The sequence below is a fragment of the Porites lutea genome, chromosome 2, assembly GCF_958299795.1.
Source record: "Porites lutea chromosome 2, jaPorLute2.1, whole genome shotgun sequence".
Lineage (NCBI taxonomy): Eukaryota > Metazoa > Cnidaria > Anthozoa > Scleractinia > Poritidae > Porites > Porites lutea.
The window spans coordinates 20115972-20126899 of record NC_133202.1 but is presented as its reverse complement, the minus strand read 5'-3'; the positions used below and the strand labels follow the sequence as shown (position 1 = coordinate 20126899).

Sequence of the window (10928 nt, the reverse complement as noted above, 5' to 3'; positions counted from 1 at the left end):
ACAATTTGATGCTGTAGTTGTATAGCACTTGAAGTAGTCTTGAGTAATACTGAGTAATACATGAAGTTTATGAAGTTTATTTTTCTAATGTTAAAGGACTGCTATACACCATGTTATGTTGGTTTGTTATGCTATCATTTTGATAATAAATTTTTATTTGACTTGCTCTTGATTCCTTCAGTATTGTTTCTTTTTGGTGGAACGGAAACTGGAATGCAGAAAAATACATGGCCCCTCAGAAATGGTTGCACAATTTTATGCAGCCCCCTATTTTCAGGTGCACAAAAAGGTATGACCCCACCCCATTTGCACCAGCCCAACCCTCCCTCTAATAAATGACCGGTCCCTAAGTATAAAAGTGTCTAAATAAGCATGAGTCTTCGCTTTTTGGCAAACAATAACAACTTTATTGGCCACTCCAGAAAATACCATAACATACCATAATGCTCTTTGTTTGTCACCCCAAAATTTTGCATAAGCATTGTCTTCAGTTTCTCTTGGGAGTTAAAATGGCCCCAAGAGAAACTGACGACAATGCTTATGCAAATTTTGGGGTGACAAACAAAGAGCATTATGGTATGTTATGGTATTTCTGCAGTGGTCAATTATGCGTCTGAGCGGTTTACATTAAGTGAAGTTGACATTATATAACAAACTTGACAAAACAACCTGATCAATGGTGTCTTTACTAAATTCGTGACCTTTTCAGAGGACCTCTTTCCAATTTTTACTTTGTTCTTGGATGATTGTTATACATTTCTGCAAACAGTTTCTTTTAAAAGTGTTTTTTTTGCTAAAATTGCTACCCAGATTTTTCTAAAATTTGCGTCCACTAAAAGAAGGGACACGTCTTTATACTTTTAGCTACTAAGCTTCTTCGTCTTGTTTACTTTTTACCAAGACGATATTGGAAAGAACCGTTTGATACACAGCCGTCTTACAGATGAATTTTCGTAAGGTACCTTCACACAACAACTGCCCTCGATTGTCCCCTATGGGTCCCTATGCGGACGACGGACGTTGGCCCTCATTGGCGCTAGTTGATTTTACCAATCTTTTTCGTACAATATCATAGAGGTCTCGCTTTTCACAAAATATTCACATTCTGTCAATTTTGCTCGTTCAAACAGTAGTTCTTTTCCTTTGTCAACCATAGCTTCCTGTTGAAATGAAACAAATCTAAAATTTCCATGAATGAACCGAGCAGCTGTTTGGACTTGTTGTAGCAAATGAGCCTGAAATAACTCGGGATCTTGTGTGAAAATGCTGCAACTCCAAAGAATAAACTCCGAGGTGGGGGTAATTCGCCCGTGACTGAAAGAAATCGGTAAATGATCGTCGATGCATTCGTCAACAAACAGTTGGTCGCCATCCTTGAGTATAAAATCAATGTTGGTTTCTTCAGCCTGAAAAGGAAACCACTCGAGAACGAGCGTTTTGCTCGGAAACAAGTTCTTGACGACAGTGGGAGACAAAATTACTTCAGCGAAGTATTCTCGAGTGCACAGTTGTAGTTTGCGTTCGCTTTTTGGAAGATTTTTGAGCTGACATTTGTCTATGTCGGACCCCAGGATGTGTTGTACCAGCACCTCTCTGTAATCAGTACGAGAAGTATCTCGCTGAAACGAAGTGGTCAATCGTTGTCGGGTAATGTTCGGAAAAATCTGCCGTACGTGATTTCCCAGAGCTTCGGACAGGTGTTTTCCATAGCTGCGACCTCGGAAGTCTGGGTGAATTCTTCTTGCCCTACTCACGGCCGTCTTACCATTATCTACAACAACCTTAGCCTCCAAACCGATTATTTTGCCATCTTTAATAGCAACCATAACCATGACGTTTTCCTGTTTAAGCCAGTGATGATACTTGAACGGTAGATAATCATGTCCTTTGTATATACCCTTGGATATTTCCTGAACCTCGTCGAAATCTTGCAATGTAGCGAGTCGAAATGACAAATTGTCCGCCATCTTCCACTCAATAAGGGGCGTGACAGGTAATGAAATACACCCGTCACGCAAGGATTATTAGGGACCTTTAGTAAGCATGGTAAGGGCCTGTTTACATGGAGTGGGGGACCCCGGTATAGTGGGATAAGTTTCTTTTGTTTTCACGCTCTGGGAGACACAAAACAAAAGAAACTTACCCCACTAGTCCGGGGTCCCCCACTCCATGTAAACAGGGTATTACAGGGACCGCGGAGGGGGAGGGGCTGGTAGGGCCGCGGCCCCACCACTTTTTTGCGCCCCCGCCCCCACTTTTGGAAAATCAAATACTATGATTTTATTCCTTTTTTCGATTCTCAATATGAAAAAATTATTTTCAATCGTCAGCCCTCCCACTTTTCACCTTGTTCCGCGGTCCCTGTATTAGAGTGGGCGACGGCAACTTCAACCGGACGTGACATCATCATTTGTTGGATATTGCGCATGCTCTTACTCACCACCTTGCCGTCGTGGTCCCGTCCTGTCGCTGACCAAAAGGATCGCGGCGTCTGGGAACGAGCGTCGGCGACGTGAAACTGTTGTCAGCCAATCCTGACAATATTTGCTACGCTGTACTAGACTAAACTCCCCAAATCCCCCCCTCCCCTTATCCTAGAGTAGCTGTTTTCCAGAAACAACTGAGATCACTAGCACAGTCCAGCCTTAAACAAAACCGATTTGATATTTTTGTATTCTTGAGGGGCAGTTCCTGGCTTCCCTTGTCTAGACTAAAATCTTGATCAGCCAATTGATCAGTTTAAATGGAAAATGATACACTCCTCTAGACCCAAACTCTCTGATTTATATACCCTATCCCTAAACTGCTTGAAAACCATACCCTTCACAGCGGCACATACCTATATCGCCCACATATGGCAGTACCCCCCCCCCGGGTCACCTTGCCGTTCCCGTCCTAAAAAAAAAGCTTTAAAAATTCGCTGTTAAAAATTTGGTCATTCCACTTCGTAGTTATGCAGGGACTGAGAAGAAATGTACAAAAAAGCGTGATGCACGTGTAGAGTTGTTGTTTTGCTCATGAAACTATTGCCTTTTTGAATTTCCCGTTGCCGTCGCCGTCGTACTGTTTTGTATGGTCCCTATATTCTCTTGCCCCGATCCGAGGACTGGTAAAAAATGTGGACCCCTATTCTCTCTGCACCCCTTCTCGGCAAGAAATGCCTTGATTGTCAGGCTACTACATTTCTCACAGATATATCAAATCATAAAGAAGGGTGTAGTGGAGGGCCGTAGTGGAGACATTGTGGACCTTGCAGTGAAAACGTCGGTAAAAAAAATGAATTTGCGTTCTTTCAAACTTAATCGCGTCTATTTGGACCCGCTCAATATGTCAAATGCAGGCGACTTTTCCAGGGGTTGAATTCTTAAGGATGTTATTCAGGCGGGTTCCAAAATAGGAAGGAAAATTCGTCGTCGTATGTCCACGTCCTCCATAAAACGTCAAATTAGGAGGTTTCACGTCGTAGTCGTGCTGTGGACGTCAAAGAAATGTACTAAAAAGAGTGATCATCAAACCTATTGGTTTTTTGAAGTCGTTGTTGTGGTAATTTGCTTAAGCTCACTTATTGTTAGCCTCAATGCAAGGGGCTGTACGCTTATCACGTCCCGGGGGGGGGGGGGTGACGGGGGTTTTCAGGAAAGTGAGTTGTATCAAAACCTTACTTCTCCCCCAAAATAATTACATATAAAATTTGTACCCCCCAAATTTACCCCCCCCCCCCCCCCCCCACCTCCAACCCCTTCTAGACAAAGTCTCTTCTTCCATCCTTGGGCAGATAGCGTGTCGAAGGTGCCCCAAACCTGGGGGAGTCTAGATCTGGAGGCATGCTCCCCCAGAAAATATATTAAATTTAGGGTCTCGGAAATGCCATCTCCTGCGTTTTCTGCAGCCGGACAGTTTCAGTAAATAAAGACGAAGGAAAATGCAATAATTAGTTGTTTATTTTCCCCATCTATTTCTAGTGTTATTGGTAAGGTACAGACTGTTTACGGCAAAAAAGGTAAAACAGGGACGACATCAAGGACGTTACAAGCAAAGGGCGAGATGCACAGGAAAAAATAACGGATTCCCATTTTTGGATATTTTTGGGTATTTAAAGAATACCCATAAAAATCCCAAATTTGGCAAAGTGAGACAAGTCCCAACCAGGGAATTCCCAACCAAGTTCCCAGATTGGGACTTGTCTCACTTTTCCAAATTTGGGATTTTTGTGGGTATTCTTTAAATACCCAAAAATATCCAAAAATGGGAATCCGTTATTTTTTCCTGTGATGTGTACCCTTCAGACGGGCAAACGCTGTTATAATGTCATCAATATATATCAATTACGTCCTTGTGCTTGTGTATGTGCAGAATTGAAGGAGTTTGCTGTCTCTTCATACCGCTGAAGCTACGCTCAGCTGTGCATATGGGAGCTACATTATACTCCGGGACAGAATTGTATTTGGCTTGGTCAAAAGTCTCAACCAAGTTCTGAATTCAAATACTGAATTCAAATCCATTTCACTCCACTTAACCTGTAAGAGGATAAAGGAAATCCTAACACAAAAACACCAAATTATATAATGCAAAATATTTATATTATATTAATGATAAAAATGCTTTCATGAAATTAAAAAAGTCTATATATTTTTTCCAGATTATTTTCAGCTGTATGGATAGGCATATGTGCGTACATGCACGCTACATTCCTGGTAGTAGAAATAGCTGATAGGTTTCTGGGCCAAGCTTTATACGGGTAACATTTTGTTGTTGACAAAGAACCGCCGAAACAATTTTTTTTGTCTACTTTTGAACGTGGATTTGCTTCAATCGTAGTATAGCTAATATTTCGACCCCCCTTACGTTTTGTGCACTTTCAAAATTGACCCCCCAAAATCAAGCCTCTTAGAAAATTGTAACCCCATCCGACTCCCCCCCCACCTGGAACGTAATAAACATACAGTCTCCAATGGGACACTTCTTTTTATCTACTAGCCTGTGTGGCAGGTGTTCGAAAGGGAGGGGAAAGGGAATTAGGAGCAAGATTTCCCTTCCCCTTTTAACGCCTGCCACACAGGCTATTTATCTACAGTTGTTTTGTGCATGTGCCTTGTTGACATGGCCCCTCTCATGAACAGTTCAGCATTTTCAACGCCACTGTAAGGGACTGTGTAATAACTATCAGTAGGGGTTTCTAAAACAGAACGGGGGAGTAAAGGGTAAAGTGATGTAAGAAATTGATTGAACATGTACTGCACATGCCTGTGGCACTAGATCTACTTACATTGAAAAGAACAAAGGAGGCAAGTGATTGTGTAAACTTTAAGTTTACTACCTTGTTTCTGCTAGGGTTTTATGACGCATGAGTCTTTAGCTTGCACGGGAATGGGGCCGTTGAAGCGAAGGGAGAGGGGGTTGTACCTTGGTTACCTACAATTAAACGCAGATTAAGAAGTTAATTCAGTTTTTGTACAGGGGAAGGGGTATAAGGTAACTTAAAGCAATATTTCACTCATTTGAGGGCTCCCCTGATAATTTTACACAGTCCCTTAATCTGCATAACAACTGCATACCATATAAATGTTTTGGTTTTTGAACTTCTACTTAACGTATTTCTTGAAACCTTATTTCTAGTGTAAGCACTATCATTAAAATAATATTGTTTCAGAACTAAATCAATCGAAGACAAAACCCTGCTGGTTTTACAGTATTTAGTGTACAAGTCAAAACACTGTGAACCCTTTGCTTTAATGGTGGCAGGTCAATTTCTTACTGACCATCTCTTAAAAATTTCAGGGAAACAAACCTCAAAAGTGCAAACTTATTATCATTGCTGTATGTGTTTTGTTTTTCTCATGCCTAGTTGGCTTTTGGACCATTCCACACCCCATCTATGGACCAGATTTTCTGAGAAGGGCTTCAAAACTTTTTTAGGGGGTGGCTGTGTCAGCAACTTTGATAACTGGAATATTTCTGAGCGGTATAGGAAAAATATTCCTATTTCTGAGGGGCAAGGGGGGAAGACTATGTTGATACCTTTGATCTTGTTTTTTCTCAAGGGTAGAAGTCAACTTACCTCATCCATAGGCAGGGGGGGGGGGGTGAGTGTTGTGGCTATTAAATGCTTTTTTCCTTGAAGGACTATCACATCCCAGAATTATTATGGTGTTTACAGTTTTCTTAGTTTCTCACTTTTGTAAACACAAGAAGAAAGAAATCACAGCATGACTGTCTGTATAAATTATGGTCTCCAAATATGATTTAATAGATTGCTTGTGAGCTCAAAAAAAATGTGAAAACTTGACCCAGCTTGAAAGCTACAAGGAGGACCTGTTAGGGTTCAATTGCAACAAGCAACATGGCCTTGAAACAGCAGCTTATTAAGACAGGTGAAATGGCAACAAATGGGTTGAAACAGAGACAGCAATGAGGAAAATCACAATACCGACAGCGACATCACCTCTTCAGTTTGTGGAACCGCTTTTAAAATTCAGACCAGAAACATAAGTACCCCACCCCCCTGCCCCACACATACTCACACACACTAAGAGGGCCTCCACAAATTGATATTAGTGAACTTACACAACAAGACGAGAGAGGGGAGAAGACTTCAAACCAAGCATGACAATAGTTTTGTTTAAAAAAAACTTTCCTCTAAACTTCACCTTCCTTTAAATAGATCTCTTTGTAAAACACCAGAAAACATTTATTTAAGGGAAGATCATGACAAAACATGCAAGTAATAGCCCTTTCATGTTTAAAACACACTAGTGTTTTGCCATTCGCTTCTTCCTGCCATCCTGTTGCATAAACTCACTATTAAGAGAAAATAGTTTGTTTCTAAGTTACCAGATCTTCATCATCAAAAAGGGACAAAGCAGCACCAAACCCCCCATGGAAGGTCTCAATCTTTTCAAGGAATCTTACTGGAAATTACATGGTTTAAACTTCATTCATGTCCAAGGATAGCAGAGTAAAAACACTGTGATGACAGTCACTTTATATTTTACATTGCATCAGATTCATGTGAGTGCAAGAATCAAACAGGAGTTGCAGAAATGAAGTACAACACATGTTGCTCAAAAAAAGATAGTCGCAATTCAGATTCAGCTTAAGATTGAAATCCTTCCATTAAGCGAAGTGCTTGCTTCATTTCGCTTAGGAATACGCTAAATTTGTTCGACGTCATTGAGAATGACACTGGTTGACTTCTCCCACTGTTTTCATCCAGCTCACTGAACCTGAGTTGAACCTCTGGCTCCGAGATTTCATGTAATTCACTGGATCCTAAAACATAATCGACTCTCCACTCCACTTCTGTCATTCCACTCAACTTCAAACTTTTCCCCAAGAAGCAATCTTGTAACTTGATCAAATTCTCGCCATATGTTTTACACAGAGCAACAGAATGTTCTTTTGGCAAGCCAAGCTGCTGCAGCTCGTTGGATAAAGAATCACCGTCCACGCTGTACTTAGTAGCACTAGAAATTATGAACGACAATGCCGCGATCGATCCTTTCACATCAGACAGTTCGTACTTGGCATCAGATGTCAGCTTTTCTACCTTGGCATAGTCAATCGATTCTCCTAATAGATCCTTGATAATTTGAGTACATAGAAGCCGCATCTTTACAGAGGTTATTTTGGAAAGTGTACTTATCTCTGCAAGTACCCAATCTGGGCAATCTAACTCTCCACAAAAACGAAACTTCATTTTTTCCTCCCTCCTCCTTCCGACACTTCGTTCCTTCGTTTACAAAAGGTACTCACGTGACTTAGATGCCTTATATGGATTAAGCGTCTCGATAGCGTCCTTTCCGCGCGAAGGACGCAAATAGCGTTGTGAACTGGAAGGGATCATCGGCACGTTGGAGATGTTCGATAAAGAAGGTCTGGTGACAGCCGTGGTTATTTTAATAACTATCGTAGCTGTGATCCTGGTGATCTTGTTTGGTAAGTGGTTTTTGGTCGTCTATGGGCGCCTTTTCGTATGATCATGCAGTTGACAGTTGGGATGCGCGGATCACAGTTCGAGCCTTTTCGTTGAGTGTGGGGGTTAAGTTCCGTTATGCCCTGTTTAGCTCAAAGGATTAATAACTCAATCCCCGGTATACATAATTTACTACCTTGCTTCACTGATCTTGAGTTATGATCACCGAGGTTGCCACTGGTTAACCATCAACCGTAGTACATCACTTTATAGGGTTGTTTCGATCGAGAAAATTAAATTTCAATCTTTGCTGCACCCCCCGGCCCCCTTGCCGAAATTCCAAGCGTAATTATCCAGAAGAGCATGCTCAAGAATAATGACTCGTTTCTGAGCTAGATTTGATAAATTTTTGCCTTGCGTGCATGTCTTTCTCCTTTGGAAGAATTTTTTTCGTGTCGCACCACAGGGTTCCCAGTAGGTTTTTCAAGATTATGTATCGGTCAAATCGAAGCTTCAACATGCCCCCCCCCCCCCACCCCCGCATACCGCGGGCATTTGACACCTTTGCCGTCCCGGGGAGGAGGGAATTTGATTATCAGAGTCTTCCAGGGGGTGGGGAATTTGATCCCCATGCTTTAGGGGTGGGGAATTTGAACTGCACCCTCGATTTCATGTAAAATCTTTGGCGTGGCGACCTATCATGGGGGACGCGGTGTTAGAGGATTTTCGTGGAAAAGATTGTGCCTTTGTGGCCAATTGTTTACGAGGAAAGGGCTTAAACAAGCTTTGTGCCATATTTGAAGTATTTAAATTTTAAAATTTTTAATATTGGATTCAGGCTCTGAATGTATGAATGTATTTTATTGTTGAGTTCACAATGAAATACAACACCTATACCGGGGATTCAATACAACAACATAAAATAAAATAAAATAAAAAGCTCAGGTCAACTACTTTGACCTACTGTAAGTATGTTAATTAATAAGATGAGCGATCACGCATGTCAATGAAATGGTCATGATGTAGTAATCTCAATAGGTGGGATCTTTTTTTATACAACGCTTTGTAAGTTGCATGAAGAAGAAAAGCTGAGCATTCAGTGACCTTGTAGCAGCGATTTCCGCCGCTTTGCACGAGACTTCTGTTCGTAGTTAATACGCTAACTGTGTTTCTCAGTTTTTGTTATATTTATAAAGATTTGTTTGGCAACTGAAGGCGTTTCCATCGTCCTTCTGTCATTTTTGTGCCTGTGAAATGTCCCCGGGGTGGGGGCATTTGATCACCTGAATGGACCCTAGTGTGGGGCATTTGAATGGCATTTTGGCCTGGGTAGGGGGGAATTTGAACAAAAATTTTCAAAAAAGTCAAATGCCCGGGGGGTTTCCCGGGGGGGGGGCATGTTGAAGCTTCGATTTGACCGATACATTAGGGATTAGGGAATTGGCCTCACTAGAGAATTTGTGCGAAAATAATAGCCGAGCGAGATCTGGGGCCAGTTTTTCGAAGCCCGATTAGCGCTTAACCCGGGGTTAAATTTAACCCGGGTTTCTTTTTCTTGCGTTCAAAAGCATTTTCTCGGATAATTTTCTCTGTTATTTTTAGAGCCTCTAGTCATCAACTAGTAGACAAAAAGAATTAAAACTGAAATGCTTTTTAAGCTTTCAAATCTGAATTCAAATCTCGCACTAACCCTGGATTATCCTAACCCAGCTTTGAACAACTCGGCCCTGGAATTTTAATTGAATAAGGATATGGGGTTTTATGATATGAGATTTGGGAAATGTTGTTGTTTAGTCTGCGGAGTGTGACAAGTGCATACCCGCCAAGGGTCACGCCTGAGGAGTGATTGTCACGCCTGCGGATCGAAAACTTGGATCTCACTCCTACTTGCGCCTGTGTTACGATTTATCATGCCTGGTGGAAAAGTTTGAGCCATTACAGCATTTACTGACACATTGTAGTTATTTAAAGAAACCAGAACCAAAGAGAGAAAAGAAAAGTCTATGTGGATGATCTTCTCTTTTTTTAGTAGGGAAGTCAATGTTCCTTTGTGTTCCCATGTTCATGTTAGACTGAACTCTTCGTACAGTCTTCGGAAGTCTTTGGAACGTCTTCGGATCTTGTCGGACCCTATGAAAAATCTTGGCACTCTTAAGATAAAAAATGTCCACGCCTATTAATGTAAAAAAGTTGGCAGGTATACGAGTGCGCCCCATTTTTTTATTGTACATGCTCATTGTGCAGTTCAAAATGAGCACTGCACAGAGCTTAACATCTTTTTGCAATAGAATGACACTGAGAAGTTGTATTATTTAAAATCCAGTAGTTCAGTTTGCTCATGGTGCACATGGCAAATAGCTCTAGAATAGGCCAATAAAAGCCAGTGATAAGGATTATGGGATATTTGCAGAAAAATATTTTGGACAATCCATGGGGATTGTAAGCTCAGAATAAAACTTCCGCCAAGCTGTATAAAACCTAATCATCAGAGATCCAGTTGAATCTCTACTAACAACCACCTCTCCACTATAACAGACACTTTTTTTTGTCCCAGGGGACACTACACTACTTGACTCTCGTTTCTCGGGGGAGGGGAGAAAAACTGTGCCTGCCCGATATCATTGTTCTTTTGGAAAACTTCGTACGCTGGTAAACGGAGCCCCAGATTGGTGCAGCTTGGGGGAAGTAGATTGATGCCTGTCAATCAAATGTAAGTCTATATTGTTTATTCCGTTTTTGTTTACATGCAACTGCGGGAAAGAATTATTCTGAATTCAGAAATGGCGGATGCTAGAGCGATTTTTAACACTGCTGTCGAAACAAGTCTTTTGGAATTGGAGCGGCTGGGAATGTCGCGTGTGTTAGGCAATGAAAAAGTCAAAACAATTTCTACACTGGCATCAGGACAAGATTTGCTTGCAGTGCTACTTTAATTACCTCATGCCAAAATGCTGCTTGTTCCAATACGTTTTTTTTCTCTGGCAGGTAGATTATGCTCTGGAGGGTTCGCAGGTGT

The 10928-nt window shown here is 41.4% G+C and overlaps 2 protein-coding genes across 2 annotated transcripts; both read right to left on the bottom strand.

The window, feature by feature from the left end:
• Positions 1-669: 669 nt before the first annotated feature.
• LOC140926718 (histidine N-acetyltransferase-like) lies at positions 670-1982 on the bottom strand. Its single transcript, XM_073376425.1, has one exon. The coding sequence runs from the start codon at positions 1965-1967 to the stop codon at positions 1047-1049; it is 921 nt and encodes a 306-aa protein (XP_073232526.1). The 5' UTR covers positions 1968-1982; the 3' UTR covers positions 670-1046.
• Positions 1983-5870: 3888 nt separating this feature from the next.
• LOC140927981 (COMM domain-containing protein 4-like) lies at positions 5871-7765 on the bottom strand. The gene has a single exon (XM_073377692.1). It carries the CDS (start codon positions 7694-7696, stop codon positions 7094-7096), a length of 603 nt encoding a protein of 200 aa, XP_073233793.1. The 5' UTR covers positions 7697-7765; the 3' UTR covers positions 5871-7093.
• Positions 7766-10928: the final 3163 nt, after the last annotated feature.

Bases quoted from the DNA above. Each gene is read 5' to 3' on its own strand.
- LOC140926718 (XM_073376425.1), bottom strand. From the start codon at position 1,967: ATGGCGGACAATTTGTCATTTCGACTCGCTACATTGCAAGATTTCGAC.
- LOC140927981 (XM_073377692.1), bottom strand. From the start codon at position 7,696: ATGAAGTTTCGTTTTTGTGGAGAGTTAGATTGCCCAGATTGGGTACTT.